At 35.8% G+C, this 26,368-nt stretch overlaps 1 protein-coding gene across 1 annotated transcript in view; it reads right to left on the minus strand.

Moving 5' to 3' along the window:
* The window catches only part of LOC150095842 (protein strawberry notch homolog 1-like), a 447,536-nt gene that overhangs the window by 311,959 nt on the left and 109,209 nt on the right, over positions 1–26,368 (minus strand). Inside the window, exons 6-8 of the mRNA XM_090408811.1 lie at positions 26,036–26,126; positions 13,830–13,991; positions 6,885–7,020 (exon numbers count right to left, since the gene is read on the minus strand). Of these exons, the coding sequence (XP_090264937.1) occupies positions 6,885–7,020; positions 13,830–13,991; positions 26,036–26,126 (389 nt within the window). The remainder of the gene's footprint in view (positions 1–6,884; positions 7,021–13,829; positions 13,992–26,035; positions 26,127–26,368) is intronic.

Genomic DNA, 26,368 nt, shown 5'->3' on the forward strand with positions numbered 1-26,368 from the left:
CCCCCCCAATGCTTTTTTGGCTTTGGTTTTGATTCTGTTCCAGAAGGTCCTTCGCGAGCTCTTTCGTAGGGATTTCACGGTGATTTCTGAATGGCGAGATAGGGGTTATATCTCCGGTGTCACAACATGGAAACAAAAGTGAGCGGAATTTCGGTTCCGTATTTCCTATGTGAGAAGCGAAGAATGCCATATAGTCGAGGAAAAGAAAGCATATTCTTTGTGTTCCAACTTCAGTGACAACTACGAAAAACGGAAAGAAGTAAAGAAATCGATGTCCACGTGGCAAGTTGCACAGCCGATATATAGATGATTCAAAGTGTGTCCAGAGTTATGAAAAGTTAAGATCGCGTAAGCCAAGTTCAATTCCAAAGGGAGTGTAGAAGAAGCAGATTATCGGAGAGGTTACACCAAGCTAGTTCAATCAGAAGAAGGTAAAGGCCCATGTGAAAAACCCAAGAAAGAAAGGTACTATAAAATACATCTAATGTTAACTAAAATTTGTCTGTGATAAGTATCATTATTCTAATACAGAACTGTTGAAGTGACCAAGGAAAATTTATACTAGGACTTTAGTATCTGACAGAATATATTAAAAGTAAGCTGGCTAGTGTTAATGTTGTGTGAAAAATTAAGTATCCTGAGAATTTTGCATGTCTATTGTAATGTATTGGAAAGTTAAAATGTCATAGTTGTGTGTTAGTGCAGAAAAGGGTTTAGTTAATGTACTTAAGTTTGAATAGTTAAATAGTGTGAATTAATCTTATTTGTCCATGTCAAATGAATTTACGTGTTGAATGTGTATGGCAGCATGATTGTAATACTAGTCATGTGTTAATGCAGTAAATGGTTTAGTTAATCTACTTAAGTTTGAATAGTTAAATAGTGTGAATTAATCTTATTTGTCCATGTCAAGTGAATTTATGTGTTGAATTGTTATGGCGGCATGATCGTAATACCCATTATAGGATCATAGCCTAATCACTTGTAATAAGCTAATGTTAGTTTGTAAGTATTTAGTTTAGCATTAAATTGAGTAATTATAAAAATTGAATTGTACCATGTTAGGGAATTCAATAAACCTTTGTTCAATGATAAAAGAGTTGTCTGAAATTGCTGTCCAATGCACCACTTGAAAAATACGAACCTAATCACGCGGGAGATTAATGTTAAGAAACGAGATAAAGTGTCACGACTGCAACATAGTTACTTTCAGACATATTTGAGTTCTTTCTCCTTGTTTTTGTATATAATATCTTAAACTAAATATTCCAAAAGGCGCCGTAAAAATACAAATATTAGGGGTATTAAGGGAAGAAATAACTTAGATATTAGTATAAGTTTTGTGGTATCTCGTGCGTAGATAATAGAAGAACATAGATAAGAGGAAATTACTAGATAGAATAAAAATCGTAAAATGGGACACAACAACATATAATTTATTATACATGGAAATAATAATCACAGTCCGCGCGGTTAGCCTAGTGGCTATGCGCTTTGCAACCATATGCCTGGGGAACAAGTGTCCTAGGTTCGATTCCCGTCGGTGACATGAGGAGCTGAAGGATCTTCCTCAGCCATAGCCAAGTTAGCCAGTCTTGGGCGTGGACAGCAGGGTTTTTCCCCCAGTTTATTCTGGGGTTTTTCATCCCGCAAAGCAAACAAACTGGCCTTGAGAACTCAACACCATAGGATACACCGGGGCATAAGGCTGACCACCTTATCCTGTAAACGGAGTGAGGTCCGATGATCATTGGACCCTCGACACCGCAAGGTAAAAGAGGGTATAAGGAAGATGAGATGAGATAATAATCACAAAGGAAAAACAATTATATCACAGAATCATTGTGAATATCATGAAAAATGAATATCAGAGGGGGGAAGGGGAAGCACATAAATTAGTCACAATGTCCAATATTTTCATTTGAAATTTGTCCAATATACAGTTGACTTCCAACTATTAGCAGGTTTTGCTAATTCTGGTGTCTACTTCTATATTTAATTTGCAATCATCACTAAATACTATTTTTAAAATAGTATTTAGTGATCTGAAATGTTTTACTTGTTCTATAGGTTTCCCATTCACTGATATTTTCAGTATTCCTGTCTAGTTTCCTAGTGTTTTTAATACTGATTTTCATACCAAATTTGTTCCGGCAGTTCTGGAACAAATTAAGAAATCTTGTAGACTTGTACTGGATTTATTTAAGAGTATATTATCATCTGTATGAGGTAAGGAGCTAAGATTAACATATCTAAGTTAGATATCAACCTAATGCCACTTCCCTTCATAATGTGATCCATATAGATGATGAATAACAGCAGAGATAACACTTTTTTTTTACACAGTTTGCTTTTCAATACGATATTGTATTTCATCCTGTTCAAAACTACATACTGAACATTACTAATCCCAAATCCCATGTATAATCTTGTATTCTGAATAAGCATGAAAACATCACTATTAACAATAACAGTCAATTAGTTTTCTTATTTCATGTGTTTTGTTTTCACATGTTAGCTGTGCACATCTTTATGCTGGAACATTATATTGGCAATGACTAATTTGTCCCCTGAACAGAAATTCAGCAGGTACTTTATCATTCTCAGGTACTTTACCATTATCATTAATTGTAAGCTGTCTGTTGGATATCTTTTCAGCTTTACCCTTTTCTCCAAATTTTCCTGAAATATTTCTGCATTTCTGCTATTCATTTCTTGATCTGCTGTTCAGATTTCCAACAATGAAAACTTTTCCTTTATCTTTAGGTCAGATACCTTCTCTAATGATTTGCAAAATTCCTCTATTTCTCCGACGCTCTGTTGAGTCATGGGTAATTCACTTCCCATTTTCATGTTTTTGCATTGTATCACTCTACATGCAACTACCTGTCATTCCAGATTGTTTAGCACTAAATTCTATGGCTAATTGTTCCTTTCCTGGATCATTATTGCTTGAATATACAACATACTTGAATATACTTGTTATTTTGAAAATTTTCACCTGTTTTGTTTCAGTAAACTGCTAAAACAATTGATTTGCCAATCTTGAATTCTGTAGATAGGTGAAGTTGAGACTGTTCCAGAAGCTTACTTTTCAGTTTGTGCCTTGATTTTATGATGAAAATCATGGGGAAGGTTTGTTTAAATGAGCAACACTGCTGGCCAGCATGAAATTTCATCTTGTATCCTAGCTGTCTTTTGGTTTAAGCCAATACAGAATAATTGCCATTCAGTATTTTGACAGATACCTACTAATTTATTTATTTCGTATCCAAACACAAGTGGTACAGTAGTAAGTGGTACAACATTATTTACAACAAATTAGGATATATTACAAATGAGAACAGCTTAAATGTGATAGGTGAATTATACAGGGAATAACAAGTAAAATATGAAGAAAGAAACTATACATAAATTAAATCAATAAATATGGTCAGATGTTCCTCTAGTATCTTGTACAATCAACTGCTCTTTCTGTGTAGGATATAAGGTCCTCTTTTGTGCAAGGTGATTGAAGAAAGGGACAAGAAAGAAGGTGTTCCATGGACTAGGTTGTCCCACACTCACAATTATCTGGTCCAGTAAGGTAGCTCCATTTGATGAGTTTTGTTTGCAGCATCCAGTTGTTTGAAGTCTGTTGAGGCTTTTCCAAATATTCCAGTCTAAGTGGGCACCATGTGGAAGATGTTCAGCTGTTGGAATACTAGTATTATTCTCAGGATATAGTGTAGGCCATTGTTGAAGTCTTGTCTCTGGAGAGTTTTCAGGTGGCTCAACAGTTGCTAGGAAGTTTTAAATTAGTAAGTTCTATGGATTAATTTATTTTTTCATATCTTGGTGTTTATATCATGAAGCACTATGTCGGAATCTTAGTCTTTGAGGCATTGTGGTCTGGCCGAATAGTGGGTGGCATTCATCATTCATTTGTCTGCTTCTTTCATCAGCTGAGAGTGCAGATCTTTGAATTGAAGATCGTGAATTTGAATATTGAATATCAACCAAACACAAGTGATCGAACCTACTAATGGGATGCACCATGCAAAAGTGAGAAATGGACTGACATCAGTGGTCTCGATCAGTTCTCCATATTCCAAAAAGGATATATGGAATCCTCCCAGTTATCTAGTCATGACCTTTAAGTAACCCCATGAAAGCCAAACATATGTATACCAATTTTTGTTTTAGCAAATTGTGGTCACCACAGACTATGTTTCACAGAAATAAAGTTTACTGAAGATAAGACAATCATTGAATTGATTTCCTTTTTTATAAATTGGTACGATGACATCTAAACTCCAATTATCTGGGATTTAGTGACCACAGATTAGCACAGCTACTCCAAAACTTTTATAACACAATATTCCAGCATTTCAAGTTTCTGATGGCTTTATCTACCTCAAGTATAGGTATGCACTTCTTAATATATTCATTCCATCATAACTAATAGAACATTTTATACTAATTTCTAGCAATGGTTACTTCATTTAATAATTTTTCAAAGTAATTACTTGGAGACATAATAAACAACTTTTTTATACCATCTCTTTGCTGATGTCACTGCTTCTTGAGTCAGTGTTTTCTTCAGATTCTGCACTTGGCTCTTGTTCTGAAATCCCCCCCCCCCCCAATAATATTTGTAGCTTTCAGTCTATGCCAGTTTTTTTTTTTTTTTTTTTAAATCAACTCTGATATTCACTCTCATCTGCTCAATACTGGGTGGTCACTTCCTATTTCACATATCCTTGACCCTCTGGCCTTGTATTACAGTGAAAAGACAATAAAATAACCCAGACTTTTGTTGTTTTGTGTGTTATCTCCACATGAATTTATGTATATTTTTATACTGAAACATGGTGTTACTAATGACTTGTTCATGACCCAAGAAGAAATCAAGTAGAAGCTTACCATTATTACTGTAATATTTACTCCAAAATCTTCCCAAAATATCCCAATATGTCTGGGATTTATTTCCTACTCTGCTGTTCAGATCACCAACAGAAACATCCCTCCCCACCTTCCCATTAGCTGTTCTTTCTAATGACTCAAAAAAATTTCTCCACTTCTCTATCAGTTCTCATGAAATCATGTACACACCAGTAAGTCTCTCATACAACGAAAGGCTTGATAAGTGTTGTTAATTATTTATATTAGTACTTCACAGAATAAATAAGACTAAGAGATGGGAATAAAAATTATAATTATGACAAGCACACAATCGCTACACTAAAACACTAGAAGCAATTCGATTTGTAACTGACATAGAATTAATGTCCTAACAAGGTGCCCTCCATGGGCAGGTTAACTGTAAAGTTGACTTGGAGAAGTCAAGCTATCTGGTCTCAGAATGACTGTCTCGCAGACATTTGGTAAATTTGTGCAACCATACTTGTTGAGAATGGCCTACCAATACAAGTTCTTGGACTTATTTCAGGAACTCAAAAAACACAGAAACCTAGAATAAACTGGACAGACAATATAAAAAGTTGGACTAGTGCTTCACTTACAGAGCTGAAATCAAGGTCTGAGTAAGAGAGATTTCTGTAAGGAACATTTCCTAATATCTACACTATTACTTTGTGGAATATGGGATGATGAATACTTGTTGAGGTTGGGGAATGCTTCATAACATATGCTGATTCTAAAAATAGTCTTTCAGACCTATAGCAACTTATGGGTAAAACCAATGTCTTCTTCAATTTAATTCTACGTGAAGGAGTATCTAGAGCATGGTCAGTTAGTCCTGACTTGCCATAAAGTTGATCATGGATGTAACTTTTGTGTTCTTCAAGGCAAATGTTAACTGATCTACAAATCTGTCCAAAGTAGACCAAACTACAGGCACAAGGAACTTTATGAACTCCAGGAGGTGAAAGAGGATAAAGTTAATCATTAAGAGAGAAGATGAAGATACTAGCTACATGAGTGGTTTGAAAGTAGCATGGTGATCATATCTGTATTTGTAGAGAATTTCAGCTATCTTTTCTAATGTGCCCTTGATATATATATAAGACTGGAATAGTTTTGCTGTGATCCTGTATGTTGGTTGTAAGAGGGATGGGAGGTGTATGTAGTATTTTATCTACTTTACAAAGGCTGTAGTCATTGAGTAAAAAGGTGTTATGGAGATCCCTAAGGTCCGTTTTAAATTAGTAAGTTCTATGATTAATTTATTTTTTCAAATTTTGGTGTTTATACCATGAAGCACTAATATGAAATAAGTCACTTCTCCAGCTTTTTCCCATTCTGAAATATGCATCATCACTACCTGAAATTGGCTCTCATTTAAGAAGTATATGTACAATGATGAATACTACAGCTTCCCTCCTTTTGATGATCTTGAGTGCCCTTATATTTATTCAGTGCAAGTATGTTATTCATAAAGATTTTATATATTTTGTTCTTCTTAGTCTCAATAACACAAATTATGTTGACATGGTATTTCTCTAATTCTTTTCCATTAATGCTTCTTAGTTTTCTCTTCGATTCTGTTTGAAATTCTTTAATTTTACCTACCATTTATTATTTTATATGAAAATACCATCATAGAAACATCGTTTGGAATGGAACAAGTCATTTATCAATAATGCTGACAAAGGTAGTCATGGTCATGCAGTAACAATCACCTAAAATGAAACACACACATGCCACACAATAGTCTAATCTTTCAACTTGCGATAATGTTTCTCATCTGAAAACTATAACACAAAAGCTGAAAAATATCATGCAACTGCTAATTGCAACTCTAATGATTCATAATGCAATCTGAACTGCATTATAAATCATTATGAATTAAATTCTGAATAAAAGAGGGACTTATTTGAACAACTGATTGATTTGTTTTTAATTTATTCTTTTTTAAATAATTCACATCAAATTTTACTCACCTGTAGCACTTGCATAGACAACACGAGCTCTTGGAAGTTTATTTTGCAGCTCTAGTACTTTCAAACCAGTTTTAGTTGGCTTACTTGAGCCTACTGGACAAAGGTTTTTGGCTTTATGACATTCATCAAAAACAATCTAAGTGTAAATTAAGGTTACTAATTTTGACATATAGCCTAACAGATTACTCTGCTTACACAGAGAAAGGTGTTAGAGTAGGCCAATTCTGAAAATAATAGAGTAATATTAGTAAGTCATACTCATAAACAGCACAGTGAAATCTCATCAAATGGATAATACAGTGCAGCAACATTACAACTTTTAATTTCCCAGCAAGATGATTTGGTAAAAATTTATTAAATTTATTACAAATTCAAATACAGAGATCTGAAAAAAATTGGGGGAATCAACAATCATAATGCACAACACATTTCCTTTTGGATGGGTATATTTGCCACGCATTATGGGAAGGGTCACTAACTCAGACCAATCTGAACTTTTACTGAGGCCTTATCAGTTAGAGTTAGGCCTATGGAGCTAAGAGCTAAATGGGGCAAGGAAACCTTGCCCCATTTAGTAACATTCATTTGTTGCATTTATTAATCTCCAAACACTGATAACTACTCAGATTTCTTCACATTCCTTTCCATGAAACTCAACCACCTACAATCCTGCTATCCAAATAGTGAGGTCATCTTCCTGGCTAATCTCAATGGACACAATTCCAAATGGCTTCTCTAACACCAACCAAGCAGGACAAGAAGCAGAAATTTTTGCAATAAGTTATATCAAAAAGGTCTCTTTTTTGACCAGTTCTTCTAGATACACTGTAGAGGTCATCTCTCCTCTAAGTAACTCAGACCACAATTTTGTACAAGTCTCCACTTTCACAGAATGACCCTCCTCTAACTACTCCCAACCTCGCATCCTCTGGCGCTACAACGGAGCCAAATGTGATGACATCTGGAATTTCTACTTCTGCTTTCCTTGGTCTGACTATTGCCATCACTCACTTGACCCATTCACAATCCAAAATCCTCATCCACTTTCCAAGCCCTGGTTCAAACAAAAATGTGTCAAAACAGTCAAAAAAAAAATACAGCTTACTGCATGTGGCTTGCACTAAGAACTCCAGCTTTATACACTGCCTGTACCAAAGTATGCAATATATGCAAATCAGTCATCAGCAGATCCAAATCTGATTTCATAAAGGCCACCAGCAGAAAACTTGTCTCTAGTCCAAATGGAAGCTGTGCCTTTTTGTCACTTGCTAAGACCATTGGACACAACTTCTGCTCTCCTGCACTTCCAGCTCTCTCATCCGCTCAGCACCACTATTACTTTACCCAAAGATAAAGCTGATCTCCTGGCATAACTCTTTTCCTCAAACTCCAACATAGATGACAAAGGGAAATCACATCCTACCATACCGGAATCTAAATCTAAGTATCGTATGCCTACTGTAGTGTTTTAACAAAACGTCATCAGAAAACTACTAAATAACTTCAATACTAAAAAGTCTTCAGGCCCTGATGGCATCTTTCAAATTGTACTCCAGAGCTAACACCTATCATCATCGTCTCTATAATTTATTATATATATATATCTGCTACTTATCCCAATGCATGGAAGCAATCTCATATCCATCCTATTCCAAGAAAAAGTGTGATAGATGTCTATCATCAAACTATTGACCAACTATCATCAACCTCTGCCCTCTCCAAAATAATGGAGATGGTTATCAATAGCCAACTCCTCCAATACTTAGAAGCACACCAATTAATCAGTGACCACCAGTATGGATTCTGCCATTCAAGACCTACAGCTGAACTTGTAGCATACATCACCCACCACTGAACACATACCATGTAAAGGTTCGGAGAAACTTGTGCTGTACCTATAATATCCTTCATGAAAGGGACACTTTTCGACGCATAAACATTGCATCACATTAGCATAAATAGCCCAGGTGTGCAGTCACAAATACGGACACCTTTGAGTTCAAACTCAAAGAATTTGATCTGTTCAGTCAAACTCTTAGCATTCCAGTGGTTTTAAACCACCTAGAAGGTGAGGTAATTTCGCACCCAGAAATTAGTGGCTGTGATTGGTTATTGTCATGAGTTGCTGTTTTTGTTTTCTGAGTTTCATCTGTTTTGTGTGCGTCAAGTGTGAACTGACTTGACCTGTTTAGGATATAGACAAGTAATTTCCTATAAATAATTATAACTTTTTTGCCCATATTTACAATAGGAAACACTGTTGACGATATACTGAATGTCCGTTTTCTGCCAGAGCTTTGTGGATTTTAGGATTATAGTCGAAAGTTTGAATTTGTGTATAAATAAGTACGTAAAACGAGTTATTTCAGCCTTTTTTAAGTTCAATCTGGAAAAATAATAATTTCTTAAATTACTACTTTTTCTGATTTCTGTGAGTGTTATATGGCTGTATTTAAAAATTGTATCAAAATTAAAATTATCTGTGTTTCATTCTAGCATTTGCCAATGATAATCTAATCTCACCATGAAGCGTAAACAATTTGTGCTTCTCACATAAACAGCACATGCGAAGAATAGCTATTTTTCATTTGACCTTTATGCTTTCCATTCTTAAAATTATATTAATTGATAAATTAAATTATTCAAAGTTATCCTACAATTAATTGCATTGGACAATTAAGATAAGCAGTGATGCACCATGCACTCTTAAAACTTTCATATACCAAGAAAAATGCAATCGTATGGTCAAAATGAGGTGAAATTTGCAGCACAGGCTGCATAAGCCACATGACAACACACCCAACCTAAATGGGCATGTGATGTCACTGTTATGAACATTTTCTCTATGCTTTATGCATGTGTAGACAATTGTAGATTTGCATATTGGGGAATGATACACGTTTGTTTTCTCAGTGATCATTTACTTTTCCCCTGTCAGCCTGGTTGGCCAAGCGGTTAGCATGTCACTTTCCAACCAACAGATCACAGGTTCAAATTGTACTGTGGACATGTTTGTGATTGTCTTTAGATGGAAGATGAATTTCATCGCCCAATGTGAGACTACTGCCCCACTTATTGGAGACCTGAAATGGCTGAAAAAAGTTCCAAGTTTGGTCTCTAGAGCAGGGTTTCTGGACTATGTAAAAATAAATAAAAAATTACAATATACAAGTATCTCTTGCTTAACGCGGCAAAATTAATTGCGGCAATCCCTTGATATGCGCAGCAAGAGTTTTGATTAACACGCCTTTAACCCTGCGGAGCTCACAGCTGATCTGACAGATACATGCAAAACGTTTAATATAAATATTCTTACACAATTCAGTGTATAGCTTGGAGGTCATGAATAGCTGTGCATTCATATGTTACGAGTGATATTCCGCACTGTTTTTTGCTGTCAGATTGGTTTAACACGTGTTATGTAAAGGTTTGTGATATTTGACAGCAAGTCGTATCTGAGAGATATACCGTGACCTCCGATGTTACTATAGTACTTTTTTTTTTTATTCTTTGTGCAATAATTTCTAGATTGTAACTGAAAATAAATAAAACATCATGTATTACTGAAATAGAGAGCCAAAGGCTTATTTATCATACATGTCCTCTAGGAGATGTGCTTTATATTTATGGAAAATACTAATGAAAGTGATCTGGAGCTTACTCCACCTTTACTACAAGTTGCCCATAAGGATGCTTATGCTTGCATCAGCTGAAACTTTTAGTTTTTATATATTTGGCACGAAACTCTTCCAGTTTCTATATTTGGCTATGAAATAATGTTAGATTCAATATTTATCATACATGTCCTCTAGGAGATGTGTTTTACATTTATGGAAAATACTAAGGAAAGTGATTTGGAGCTTACTTCACCTTTACTACAAGTTGTCCATGAGGTTGCTTATGCTTGCATCTGCCGAAACTTTTAGTGTCACGAAATATATTCGGCACGAAACTCTTGTAGTTTCTATATTCGGCTATGAAATAATGTTGGATTCAATATCCACTTAATTTGTACCATCATGTTTTATATTTGCAGTGTTTTTTCTTTATGTTTTATTGCTTGTTTGCTGAGGTCTGGAGAGTCAATTTGCCAATAAGAAAAAAAACTAAGACTGTTCAAACAACTCTTGATAACTTCATTTGATAACTTCTAATGTAGGTACAAGTATTTATTAAACATTTACTTTGCATTCATTTTTTTATCTTTCCTAAAAAAGTACCATATAAAACGAATTATTAATACAGTAATCGATCATGGACGAATTGTAATTTTTATCATTGATTATTAGATTTGATTAACGCAATAACATCGAGGGATACCTGTATATACACGCATATATATAATTGATAAAAATGGAAAAAAAAATCCTCAGCTCACCATGGTACAAATGTACCATAGGTTTAATAATAACCTTTCATGGATGATAATCACATTAAAAAATGTCAGCTTGATCAGATACTTTTTTCTAACACCAATAATTTATTTTCTTTAAATTTACGATACAAAAAACACAAAATTACCAAAAAAGGCTTTTATTCCTAATGGAATCCCACTAACTGTGCTCCAAAGAAGTGCTTTGCTTCTCCTGAACTAATACTTGTTCGTCATCATTTACATAATCTACAGCACATTATATTAACTGGTATCCACCCTACAGCATAGAGGCAGATCTCATATAGTCAATTCCAAAAAAGGTGATAAGTGTGTACCATCAAATTATCCACTTGTTACTCTAATTTCAGTGTTGTCTAAAGTAATGGAGAAGGTTCTCAACAGTCAACTTCTTCAACACCTGAAGAAGAGTCAGCTAATCAGTGCCAACCAATATGAATTTTTCCAATCAAGTTCAACAACAGATCTCCTTGCCTATATACCCACCACTGGACATGTGCCATGGAAAGGTGTGAAGAAACCTACTGTAGTACTTGACATTTCCAAGGCATTTGATAGGGTTTGGAATTGAATGCTTCTCAGCAAATTGCCATCTCATGGCCTTCTTCCCCTTGTAACTGGATTGCCAGTTTCTCTCAGGTCGTTTGCTATGTGTAATGGTGGAAAGTGTTCTCTCTTCAGATTTTCCTATTAATGCAGGTGTTCCTCAAGGCTTTATTATTCTTTATATATCAATGACATTCTCTGACTGACCTTAAACCCTATTCATAGTTTTGCTGATGACAGCACTCTCCACTCAACTTACTCAAGCTCTGAGAACAATAAGTTCCTTAAGCACTGATTTCCGCACCAACCTTCAATGGGGGCGATGACAATGCAGTCTTCCTTCAAGACAGCATAGTGTGTAAATGGGCTAGTGGCATTGTGTGTAGATGGAGGATTAAGTGATAGTGGAGTGAAGCACCCTCCCATGAGACCTTAGACTTCTTGAAGGTATCATGTAATAATAATAATAATAACAAAAAAAATTTTAATTTTCTCCTTACCTATAATAATGCTCAATTTCAGAAGAGAGATCTAGTCTATCTGGCCTTGACTATTAAGTTGGGGGTGTTAGAGAAGTGACTCATACTGCTAACCTTTCTGGCATAATTACATCACTTCTCTAACATTCCCAGCTTTAAAAAAAAAACTTGGTATCATTTTTTGCTCAAGACATTACTGTGCACAAATCCCAAATTCACCCAAACTACAGCTCTCAACTTTGGGGTGGTACCTAGAACTTTTCTAATAATTCTTGAGGCTGTTCAGGCAATGAACAGAATGAGTTTTTACTTAGGGGAGGTCATGAAGGACTTTGCTAAGGTAAGGCTTTTGACAGAATACAACATAGAAAACTGTTGCATAAATTGGAGAATATGGAATTGGACTATAAAATATTAGCATGGATAAGAGGATGGCTGAATGACAGATATCAATATATAGTATATGGAGGATGCGAGTCTGCAAGATTTCATATGACCAGTGGTGTACCACAGAAATCAGTCCTTAGTCCACTATTATTCAATCTTTGCATTAATGACATTCAGAATGATTTGACAGATGACATACAACTATTTGCTGATGATGCAAAGACAGGCAAGATAATCAGGAAACTGTCGCTGCTATACAGCACTTGCAAAATGATTTGAATAAGCTGAAACCCTGGGCATGTGAAAATGGCTGTCAGTTCAATGCTAGTAAATGTAAAGTCATGCATGTTGGTGTGATGAGATATCCAATGTCATGTTATATTGGCTGGATTATGCTAGAAGAAACACTGATCAAGTTAGGGATCTTAGTGTTTAGTACATAGGTAGTTGAAGTTAAAGGACTATATAGCAAAAACTGCAAATACAACTCATAGGATAATGAAATGCTGACATGAACCTTTATATGAAAAGATAAGCCATTTTGCCTCTTCACAAAGCCTTGATAAGATCTCACTTGATTGTACACAGGTTTGGTCTCCATGGTGATTCTGATACAGTGAAGTGAGTGCTAAGGAGTGTGTTAAAAATGATATCAGGATTGTGGAATACAAATTATGAAGACAGCTTGAGAATTTGTGGAATGCAGACACTAGCAAGGAGGAGAAAGAAGGGTGATGCCATTGAGACAAATTTCTAAAAGGGTCCTATAAGATATCAGTAAATAGGTAGAATTTTTCATTTTATCAAGGGTGGCGAAAGGATGAGAGGGCATTCTTGAAAGTTGAAAATGAATGCTGTCAAGAAGGGGGGGGGGGGGGCTAAATTTTTTCACTCGGAGTGGTAGGTGATTGAAATGAATTACCATTGGAGATGGTGATCGCAGGTAGTGTGAATGTATTCAAGAACAGGTATGACACTTTGTGCAAGTAATATGTGGCCTCCCTTGATGAGTTCCCGACTCCCTGAAGGTTTCTCTTAATAATAATAATATTATTATTATACATGATAAAATGAAACATAGTACTAAAAATAAATTATGAAGAAAAATTTACTAGAACTTAAAAAATGAAAAAGGGATACAACTCCTTCGAAATCTTCACCACACCAATGTAATAGCTGCTTCAGACGTGTTCCATACTTTCCTCCTGATTGGCTTTCACCAATGAGAGAAGAATAAGTAGCAAATATAACTCCTTTCTTCACACTTCCATTAGCCTTTGAAGATATTTTATCGTATTTGAACTAAAATATACAATGGAATTTTATTTAATCATACATCATAACTTCAATTTATTAGTTTACTTTATGAACAGAACTACTTATTAAAGTATTCATATTTGGTCATGAAGTGTTAAAATATAAGACTTATTATTGTTTATGTGACCATAGGTTTTTTTAATTACTATATATGTTCATATAAAAACGCCTACCAGTTTCGCTAGCAACTGTCTAGCTTTCTCAAGGCTTGAACAGTAAACACAAAAAAATTATAAATGCACAAAATATAAAGAATACAAAACCGTTAGTAACTATAAGGTAGCTAAGTTGATACGTTCGCGTGACAATGTCAGCATTTATTGCAAATCTTTAGTCATTGTCCTGAACACGCGTTATATGATTGTTGGCGTACTGTAGTTCCGTCAAACTGAGTGAATTGATTAAATTTTTCCAAGTCTCATTCAATATGGCACCTTGATTTCTGTTTAGGTTGCTGCCTGTTCGTAGGACTACTGTTGCTTCTTTGAATAATTGGTGTCTGAAATCATCGTCTATGTAGGGTATAGAACTATTTTCCCAGTCTATAGAATGGTTAGAAGTTGAAAAGTGATGCGCTAAACCGGAGGTGATCATCCTGTTATGATTGGCATCTCCAACATGTTCTTTCTGTCTGATTTCGAGGCTTCTTGAAGTTTGTCTAATATAGGAGAGGCTACACGTACATGAAATATTATACACACCTGGATATTTGTAAAACGGAACACTATCCTTAGGAGATCTTAACACCTGTCTAATGCTAGTAGTTGGTTTAAATACCACTCTGATGTTATGAGCTTTTAACAATCTCGCTATATTGGTGGAAAAACTGAACCCATCAATGGGATGATGGCCGTTGAAACCTGCTGGGAGACCGTTTCTTGCTGTCGTTGGTTAGCTTTACACAGGAATTTGTTGATAATGTTTAGAGGATATCCATTTTGAGATAGTGTTGTAACAATTTGAGACAGTTCTGTCTGAACCTCGTCTTCGTCTGAGACAAATTTGCGGACTCTATTTCCCAACATATGGATGATGCGATATTTATGTGACCTATGATGGTTTGAAGAATAATGTAGATATCGTCCAGTATCTGTAGGCTTTTTGTAAATGGACAGTTTGAAATTGGTATCTTGTCTCTTTACCAGTATGTGTTAAGTATGTCTTAACACAGTTTATTGAAAATGGCTTTGAAAGAGGATTAGCAACAGGAGCTGTAATCAGATTTGACAGCAGCATATGACACACTAAATCTTAGAAGGCTTATAGTCAAAACTGACAGCATGACAAACAGCTATCGGTTAGTAGAAGCATTTAGGTGGCTGCTGTTTAGTAGGAGATTCTTTGTTGATTTTCAAGGAAAAAAGAGCAGATGGCGTATCCAGAAAAATGATCTACCTCAGGGAAGTGTGCTCTCCCCCCCCCTCCTCTTCAATATATATGCTAATGACTAACCTATAAACCCACAGTCAAGAGCCTTCTTATATGCAGATAACTGGGCAATAGTTCATCAAGCAAATCCTTTGATAAAATTGAGTGTTATTGAGAAGCAGCTCACACAAGAACTAGAAGCCCTTACAGTTTACTATAAGGAAAACCAACTGAAACCAAACACCGGTAAAACACAAATGTGTCTTTTCCATCTCAATAATAGGGAGGTGAGGAGAGAGTTGAATATAGAATGGAATGGTATGAAATTGGTCAACTATCTAAATCCGAGTTACCTAGGTGTTACACTAGATAAGACCTTAAATTGCAACACATAGAGAAGACGGCAACTAAAACTCAAACATGTAATAATATTCTGTGCCGATTAACATCATCTCAATAGGGTGCAAGTACAGCACACCTCTGCACTGGCACTTTGCTTTTCAACAACCAAGTATGCTAGACCTGTTTGGGAAAGATCATTATAGTGTTGGTGCACGAGGCAAGTTCCTTTACTTCCTATACATCATGGAAACCTTCTCTGGGACCACCTGTTTAAGTGCGGTCCAGCTACCGTCTTTCCCTTCCATGATGTTATTGGGTTTCTTAGTCCTGATGTTGCCTGAGTCATTGCATTTTCTGCCCACGAGATTTCTCCTATGCATGGTTGGGGTATGAGGCCTTTTGCAATCTCGATGATGAGGATATCTGTTTCTGCTTCTCTTATCAATCTCAATAATGTGCATTTTGATTGTGCAACTACTGTTTTCTTCTGCAGGCTCCTTCTTTTCACTCTCATCATCTGCTACTTGAACGCTCATGATGATATGGGCTTCGTTCTGAGTTTCTTGGTGATAATCTCCTTCTACTGAGGAATCCTGCAAAGGGGCAGAGTTGTCTTTGCAACACACAACCCCAAAATCCTTGCTTTGATTGTTTCCTTCATCTATATAGTTATTCTTTTGACCCTTTCCATATTTAGTTTTGGATATCTGTCTCCTCTGGGTGCCTCCCTCTCTACTCGACTATCTTCTTCCCATTAAAGAAACTTCCTTGGTGCCAAAATCACAAGAGAACCTGTATTTCTCTAGGAAGTCAGTACCAAAAATCACCTGAGCGTGCAGGCGAGAAGTTTCTGGGAGAATTAACAACTCTTGTGAGACATTCAGACCAAAATCAGGCAACCTCATGTTGACTGTCACCTTTCTTTGAGAATTGACTTTGGGATTAGAAATCCCTGACAATTTGACTGGTCTTTTTAGTAGTTACAAAATTCGAGATTCGGGATCTTATTCTTTTGAAAAATGTTCCTGTAATCACAGATACTTGGGAACCTGTATCCGTTAGAACATTACACAATACTCCTTTTATCTCATCCCAAATTACCATCATGGATTTCTTTTGCCACTCTCCAAGATTCCTTCCCATTTTCCTTGGTCTGTTAGTGTGGAGTAGCGGCGAGTGAATGCACTATTTGACTCGTACCACTCATTTCTAGTTGTGTTTCTCCAATTTTTGAAGCAGTTCCTGGCAATATGCCCAAACCTGTTACAATTGTAACACTTGGGGGGGGGGGGGGGGTCTCCTGCTTTTCCAATCTCTGTCTTCTCTTTCCTGACTTATGTGTCCCTGGAGGGTTTGGCCCTGAGTTCCTCCAGTTGCTTGATGAGAGAATCAAGTCATTCAAGTACAGGCTTGTGTAATTTCTCCACCCCCGCTTGATCAGCAAACGCAATTACCCCGTGTCAGAGATGTTTACAAATTCCTGGTTGGTTAGTTATTCATCCTGTAATTTACTTACGAACAACACATTGTTTCTGTCCCCACTTTTCTCTCTTCAGTGTTCATTTGATTTTCCTTTCGAGACGTCCGAGTCCTCTTCTCCCTTTGTGTCAGATTTAGATTCATTTTCCTTCCTTATTGTATGCACCTGGTTGGGGTTCGTGGGGGGGATGGAAGTCGTCTAGCCACTTTTCTCTTTCCTTTACAGCGAGGAAACACTCTTCTAAATTTTTTTATATTCTTCTTATAAGCAGTTTCCTTATACTCTTCCCTTATTCCAAACCTGAAATGGTTGAACACAGCGCAATCAAGACGGTCTTTATCTTCCTTGGAAACGTTTAGACCATTCACCAGATTTAATAATCGGTTATAAAAGTCTGTGACAGTTTCCTTTCTTTCTTGGGCACATTTTTGCAACTTCCACAGGTTCGGACCCACGCTTTGTACTTTGGAAAACTGAGAAATCAGGGGTCCTTGAATTTCTTGTATTCCAGGGTGTCTCAGAGAACCGGAGATGAATGCAAAAAACTCTTGGCCCTTCCAACCAGTTTATTCCTCAGTAGGATCAACAGCTGAAAGTCCAACCAGTTACCGATATTTCTTAGCTCTTCTACAAAATTTAAGAAAGACAAAACATCATCGTTATTGTCCCCAGATAATTGTGGTATGATAAGGTGAGGGTTGATTGTTCTAAAAAAACTCCCTGTCACCCATCGTGGTATTACTAGTAGGGGTCAGAAGTCATGCTATCCATATTCATGCTTTACAATGGAATTGACAATTTTTAAATATATCACACTTCTACCGCCTTGATCCTTGTTGAAAACTGCCTCACTTTCCACAATGAAGCACAAAACTGCTTCATTGTGGATTAAATCCTGTTGTCTGCGCCCTTGTTAAAAACGTGACGTTGACTGTGCCTTTGTTATATCTTAACTTGTAGTGTGTGGCAGTCTTAATTCCTTAATCTTTTCTTAGTATCATCACTTTAAGCTTACGATTGCTACAAACGGTGATGCTGCTGATGAATAAGTCTATGAACTAAGCTAATTCACTGGTACAGATAACAATCTCCTACGCTAACAGAAAACAGGAAAATTTATTTGATTAATGACTGTGCAACCGGAATTCTAGATGTTGAGCATCAGAGATATGTTATAGCACCTGTAGGATATAGCTAAAATTTTATCATGGGATTAATTAACACGCGTGGTAATTCCCTAAATTCTAAACAAACAGGTTCGAAGTTTTTGCGAGGCAGTGCATTGTACAAAGATCAGGCAACTGATCTTTGTACAATGCCTCTATACAATATTTGTATAAAGGTCTCTATTTGTTTAATAGACCTTTATACAAGGTCTCTATTAAGCAAACAAAACATATTTTGATTTTTAGTGGAACCTGTGGCATAGTAATTAAATAATAAAGCAACACGTAAAAACCGCAGTGATATCTTTAATCATTAAAAGGACAGATATTTCGTACTAAAATTAATGGTACATCTTCAGTGTCTGTAACAGTAATAGGAATGGAAATACCAGCAAAACGTTCGGTGGATCACCTATTAAAATAAAATTGTTACTGCATGCTAGGAAATAATAGAAATAACAAATTTAATCTATTAAGATAAATGTTTTTTACATAAGATAAAAGTCTCCCAGATCTTTGAGAGAGACATACAGTCATTTCTATTTACATTCGGTCGGTGTAAGATAGTTTCACAACTGTCTTTGAATAAGCATTCATATTTGAATCTGCATCAATGGAGGAGAACTGCTTTATCCCACTGGACACTATGAGTACTCAATGCTGTGCTGCACCAGACCAGACTTCAGAGGTTTGTTATAATCAATATAATATTGATGTTCTTTTATTCTTTTTTCCAAAGAACAGCCAGTTTGTCCAAAATAAGAGACATCGCATTCGCAAGGTATTTGGTAAACGCCAGCCAAAGATCGAGAAGACGGTTTATCCTTTGTAGAAGGTAATAAAGAAGAAATTTTGTTGATAGGAATATATGTTAGAATCAATTGATACTTTTTCATGGTGTATACAAAAGCTGGATACTTTTGTCTCATAGCATTCCTTATCTTGATTTCTTACATAATATAGAACACAATCTATCAGGACTAGCGAAGATGCCAACAAACTACGTTTTGAAGTTGCGACTTCGTTATTCAAAAGCTGAAATTAAAGGTCTAACTTCTTTAAGAAAAGATAATACAATATCCATTTCTAAGGCCGATAAAGGAAAAGCTATTGTAATCATGAATAAGACCGACTATGAGACAAAAGTATCCAGCCTATTAGAAGATCACACGTAATCCTACTAATTCACAAATTAAACAACTAAATATATTACTTGATGAGGTTATAACTTGGGATCCGAAATACGTGGATAAAATACGCACCTACTTTGGAAGAATCCTTGTCTTTATGGACTCCCAAAAATCCATAAAGAAGGCTTTCCTGTATGACCTATTGTAAATTGCATTGATTCTCCACCTATCCGATAATCAATGCAATTGTAAATTGCATTGATTATCAGATTGCAACAGTATTATCACGTTCCTTAAGTGCTCTCACTGGTCATTCCAGATCCTATATAAAAAACTCAACAGATTTTCTTGAAAAAAATCAAGGATATTAAAATTACAGATTCTGAAATATTAGTCAGTTCTGACATCATTTCTCTGTTCACCAATATCCCATTAACTGACACAGTCAATTCTTAATATGAAGATTACCCTCCAGATATTGCAAGGATATTCGAATATGTCATACACTCAAGTTATTTCAGTTGGAAAAACAAAATCTACAAACAAATTGAAGGTACTGACATGGGTAGCCATCTGTCTCCACCTTTGGCAAACTACTATTTGAAACAATTCGAAGATACTATGTTCTAATCCATTCATCCTCAACCATCTCTTTGGTACCGTTATGTCGATGATGTTTTTGCTGTTTGGTCACACAATGAAGATGAACTTTCCACTTTTCTACAACGGATAAATAACCTTCACCCACGCATCCAATTCACTATGGAAAAAGAAAACTCTGGTACTTTACCATTTTTGGACATCCTCCTTACTAGAACATCTTCTGGTACCTTATCTACAAGCATCTTTCGAAAACCCACATTTACTGGCAGATACATTCACAAAAATTCTGCGCACCACGTCTCAAAAATTTGGCATTCTTAAATCTCTAATTCATAGAACACAAAGTTTGCTCTTCCCCAATAATCTTATAACAAGAACTTTCCATCATTAAAAAGTTGATGGAATCAAATGATTACAACGCCAATCAAATCCAACAGATACTTGACTCTTATGTTCTAACACCTACAGTTTCTTCAACAGTCTGCAGAGTTCCTATTCCGTACATTCCAGGAATCTCAGAACCTATAGGTAGAATTCTGAAAAAGTATCAATTGATTCCAACATATATTCCTACCAACAAAATTTCTTCTTTATTACCTTCTACAAAGGATAAACTGTCTTCTTGATCTTTGGCTGGCATTTACCAAATACCTTGCGAATGCGATGTCTCTTATTTTGGACAAACTGGCCGTTCTTTGGAAAAAAGAATAAAAGAACATCAATATTATATTGATTATAACAAACCTCTGAAGTCTGGTCTGGCACAGCACAGCATTGAGTACTCATAGTGTCCAGTGGGATAAAGCAGTTCTCCTCCATTGATGCAGATTCAAATATGAATGCTTATTCAAAGAAAGTTGTGAAACTATCTTACACCGACCGAATGTAAATAGAAATGACTGTATGTCTCTCTCAAAGATCTGGGAGACTTTTATCTTATGTAAAAAAACCATTTATCTTAATAGATTGAATTTGTTATTTCTATTATTTCCTAGCACGCAGAAACAATTGTATTTTAATAGGTGATTCACCGAACGTTTTGCTTGTATTCCATACCTATTACTGTTACAGACGCAGAAGATGTACTATTAATTTTAGTACGAAATATCTGTCCTTTTACTAATTAAAGATATCACTGTTGTTTTTACGTGTTACTTTATTATTTAAAACACATTTTATTTTAACCTAAAATAAATCTACACTGGTACACACTTTTATTCCAACTCTTTTCATAATCTTAACATGAATATCAACTTCTAACAATATTGAACTTCCCATTAAAGTGAGGAGAGATTCTCATATACAATTCTGGTGGTCACTATCCTTACTTATGCTATGCTATCATTACAATCTCAATCTTTACTATCCGCGACATTCTCGTTTAGCATCATCATCAAATTCCTGCCATGTACCCTCAAGGGTTGTACAGGATATGATAGTACTACATGAAAAATTTACATCATTACTAACTTCCGACCTACAATTTTCCTCCAAATCAGTCTGTTACTTGTCAAGACTCCAACATTACCAGATCTTATATTTCTATCATCTAAGGAACTTTGTACCTTATCAATCCACCTATATCTTGGTCTTCATCTGGGTCGTTTTCCTGCCAACTTCGCAGAGAACACTTGTTTTGCTAATCTTTCCTCGCCCATTCTATTTAGGTGACCATACCACCTGAGATTAGCTCTGCTAACGAATTCCTGGATGCTGACAATGTACAGTTCTTTCCTAATATCCTCGTTTTAAATATGATATTGCCATTGATGCCATCTGTTCACGCCTCTAATCTTTCTCAGGACTCTCATATCTGTGGTCTCTAGTCTTTGGTCAAGTGTTTTACTTCTGACCCAGCTCTCAGATCCATAAGTTAAAACTGGTTTGAACACTGTCTTGTATACAGCTAGTTTAGTGTTCCGACTAATTTCTCTCTTATTCCATATGAATTTATTCAATTGACTTCCTACCATACCAGCTTTGCTGATTCTGTTGTCTATTTCCATATTTAATTTACCATCTTCACTAAAAATCGTGCCTAAATAGCTGAAATGTTTTACTTGTTCCACAGGTTCTCCATTCACAACACAGTTGACATTTTGAATGATTCTGCCTATTTTCATTGTCTTTTTATTGCTGACTATCTTACCATATCTATTACAACAGTTATTCAATTTAGTCAGAGAATCTTGCAGACTTGTAGCGGATTTATTTAGAAGTATAACATCGTCCGAAATAAAGCAAACAGCTGACATTAACATCTCCAATTTTGATATCATGGTTAATACCACTTTCCTTCATAATGTGATCCATATAGATAATGAATAACAGAAGGGATAATGTACATCCTTGTCTCACACCAGATTTAACATTAAACCATCTTCCTGTACTTCCTTCAATTCTAACTGCTGACTTACAACTCAAATAAAGACTAAGTATTGCTTGTTATAATGCCCCATTGACACCATATAACTGTAGCATATTGAATAGCTTCTCTCTTGGCACCTTGTCATATGCCTTTTCCAAATCAACAAAACTTAAATACAGATCTTTGTTATATTCCCATGCTTTCTCGACTATCTGTCGTAAAGTGAAGATCTGATCCTGATAGTCTCTATTTGACCTGAATCCAGCTTGTTCTTCACCAAACTTTTCTTCCACAATTCTTCTCAACCGTTTCTCAAGTACACTTGCATATATCTTACCATTGACACTCAATAGGGATATACCTCTGTAATTCTCACATTCAGTTTTATTTCCCTTTTTATATATAGGTACTATGAGAGCTCTACTCTAATCACTGGGAATTCGTCCCTCTGTCCAGACATTCTGAACTATGCAGTGCAGCCACTGTAAGACTTTTATACCACCATACTTTAGCATTTCTGGTCGATTATCATCTACTCCTGCTGCCTTTCCACATTTCAAGCCTTTGATGTCTTTTTCTATTTCAAGTATGGATATGTATTCCTGCCTGCATTTCCGGTCAGTGATTTTTATCATTGTGCTGTCATTACTGCTTGTTTCATTTAGCAAATTTTCAAAGTAATTACTCCATATTTGAAGGATATCTTTTTCTCCTGTTTTCATTTCACCTTTATCATCTCTAACTCCTTTTACAGCACTCTTTCCTCCATTCCTAAGCTTCTTCAACAACCTCCAGAATATTTTGCCACCTTCTTGATATTTATTTTCTATGTTCTTGCCAAAGTCCTCCCATGACTTTTGTTCAGCTAGTTTTACACACTGTTTAGCTTTCTTACATTTGTTTCTGTATTCTCTAAGAGCACAAGCTGACTTATCTGCCAGGAACTTTTGATATGCTTTCTTCTTTTCCTTCACTGCCTCTTTAACTTCCTGTGTCCACCATGGAATTCTGATTTTCCTATCCTTGCATACAACCTCACCACGTGCCTCTCTGGCTGAATCAATCAGGGTTTTCTTCAAGGCTTGCCACTGAATCTCCAAGGTTTGGTTCCTGTTCTCAAACTCTTTCATTTTTCCTTCAATAATCTTTGTGTATTTTAGTCTACAGTTCACATCTGAGAGCTGCTCAACTTTTATTCGTTTTAAAACTTCAGTTTAAAAGCGAATAAAACTTACCATTTTCAGATGTTCATGTTTCATGGTCAGAGACCCCCGAATATCCTACAATCACTCTGACCTCAGTGGTGTTGACCTTCAAAGAAGGTGGTAAACTTTCTTGCTTGAATGACCTTCAGCGCTATAGTTAGCTTTTAGGTCCCAGACATAATCTTTTTTACTTAAGGTAAACATTTTAATACTAGGCTATTTTTCCCAATATCAATTTGATAAGCATACATAAAGTGGACAACTTGAATATTTATACTAATTAATAATTTTAGGAACAATTCTGTGTTACTCTTTGTGCGAGATACTCCCTATGGGTTTACAATTAGCATGGCAACGTGTAGTTTTACTATATTTACACATTTTAACAACCTCTGTAAAATTCAATGCATGAAATTTAAAAATTTCTATTGCACGAATTTTACAACATGTCAAAATTATTGACAAAGTTCTTTAATGAAACATGTCAGCACATTATCGACTGCCTTAAATCTACAAAAATTGACAATTTATACTCACTGTTTGGTATTGCATCTCCTCGCATCAGAAGGACAACACAGATTAGATATGAGCAGAAACAACAACTAAATGACAAATGGCATCCTTTGTATGGACATATTGTACATAGGAGGCTAAGATCAAGAAAACTTTTTATTCACTCAGTGGAAGTGTTGGTTGATTTCATAAAAGATAAAAGGTCAACAATGTGGCAAGAACAATCTCCAGAGGCTATGAACTTAAATGAATCTCTTTCTTCCAGCTTACATCTAGACTGGCAAAGATGGAAGACAATGAATAGACTTTGCTCCAGAATGGGAAGATCAAAGCAGAATATGACCAGATGGGGTTACACAGACAATGACAGCTGTTCATGTGGTGAAATACAAACCATGGTATACCTTTTGCAATGCTGCCTAGTAGACATTAATAATTTATGTACCAGAGAAGATTTAATGCAGTGTAATGAAACAACAGTGGCATTTTATGTTTTTGCATAATATTTTATGCAAGTAGCATTTTTATGTTACTTATGTCGATTCTTTTAAATGTATGCTTTTAATCCCTATTTTTTTTAATGCATGCTTTTGATAATTTATATACCGGGTGATTATAAAATAACATCGAGTGTTCAGAGCCCTCCAGCGAATAATGTATTCGACGAAACGCACCAATATTTGGTAGACGTACACAGTGGAACATGGGGATTCAATTTAACGAAAAAAAAATAGCACCAAAAGCTGCCAACAGGGGAACTTTTGGTGCTGTTTACCTAGTAAAATGCATTAACTTGCATTATCGTGTTTCTTGTGAGCGATCATGCAATAAAAGGAAAGCCTGCGAGATTTCTTATCAACTGCTTTTTGATGCCTCTTACCTTACGTGAGCGTGCTTTGTTAGTCAAACTCTATTATCAGCAGAAAATAATGCCAGTGCTTGTCTTCGTGATTTTCAGCATATGAAAAATTTACGAAGAGGACCAATTATCGTAACAAACTTACGAAAACTGATTCAGCGATTTGAAACTACTGGAACTCTAGCAGTGCAGGTAGGCAGAGAACGTAAACCAATCAATCACCAACAAGTTGAACAAGTTGCAACTGCTATTGTGGAACAGGAGATGACGAATATGCAGGGTACCAGCAGTGAACGAGCAATATCCCAGCAAACGGATATCGCATACACACGGTGTGGAAAATCCTACATCAGATGTTGAAGTTTTACTCCTATAAAATCAGTCATGTTCAAGAATTGCGCCCTGGTGATGCGACCAAACGAATCGACTTATCTTTGAGATTCTTGGCACGCATGGAAGTGGATGATGCATGGCCATGGCAGATTTTATGGAGTGATGAAGCGCACTTTTATTTGAACGGCGATATTAACACACACAACTGTCGCATTTGGGCTGCACCTAATCTGCATGTGTGTCTGCAGATGCCTATCCACTCGCCCAAAGTCAGTATGGTGTGGATTTATGGCATCTTTTATCATCGGTCCATACTTTTACAAGGAAAATCGCCAAAATGGACCAGTGACCTGTTCTGTCAATGCTAACAGGCATGCCAATATGCTACAGAACTCTGTGGTTCCACAACTGCAGCAAAGAGGATGTCTCGATTTGACCATCTTCATGCAGGATGGTGCACCCCCCACATCGGACTTCAGGTACAGCGTGTTTTGCGACAATATTTCTCTGACATATTTCTTCAAATATGTCAGTCTATTTGAAGATTTTTCCAAAACACAAAATTTACCTTTCCAAAACCATATTCTAAAATAATAAAATCTGTTTTGTTGCTTATCCTAATTAAACAAGTTTAAAGAAATATATTTCAAATATTCACTTACTTTATTTAATGAATGAACTTCTATCTTCCCAGCACCGATATCTCTTAAATCTCGTTCAGCATCATATTTTAAATCATTAGAAACACTAAACCTAAATGGAAATCACAATATGAATCTGTTTCCTAAGTGAGGAAAACTTACAATTGATAAATCTATTTAAAAATGACATCCTATCCTTTACAGTAAAGGTTATAACCATAAAACAGATGGTAAAAGCCAATATTCTTAACATTCTCCCAATCCTCTTAAAAATTCTAGAAAATATCTACATTTTTTTTTTTTTAAAGCATAACTGAATTTTGATTAGAATTTCACCACACATCTTGAATTTTA

Source organism: Typopeltis vanoorti, chromosome 19, assembly GCF_054136105.1.
Source record: "Typopeltis vanoorti isolate ZY-2024b chromosome 19, IOZ_Tvanoo_1.0, whole genome shotgun sequence".
Lineage (NCBI taxonomy): Eukaryota > Metazoa > Arthropoda > Arachnida > Uropygi > Thelyphonidae > Typopeltis > Typopeltis vanoorti.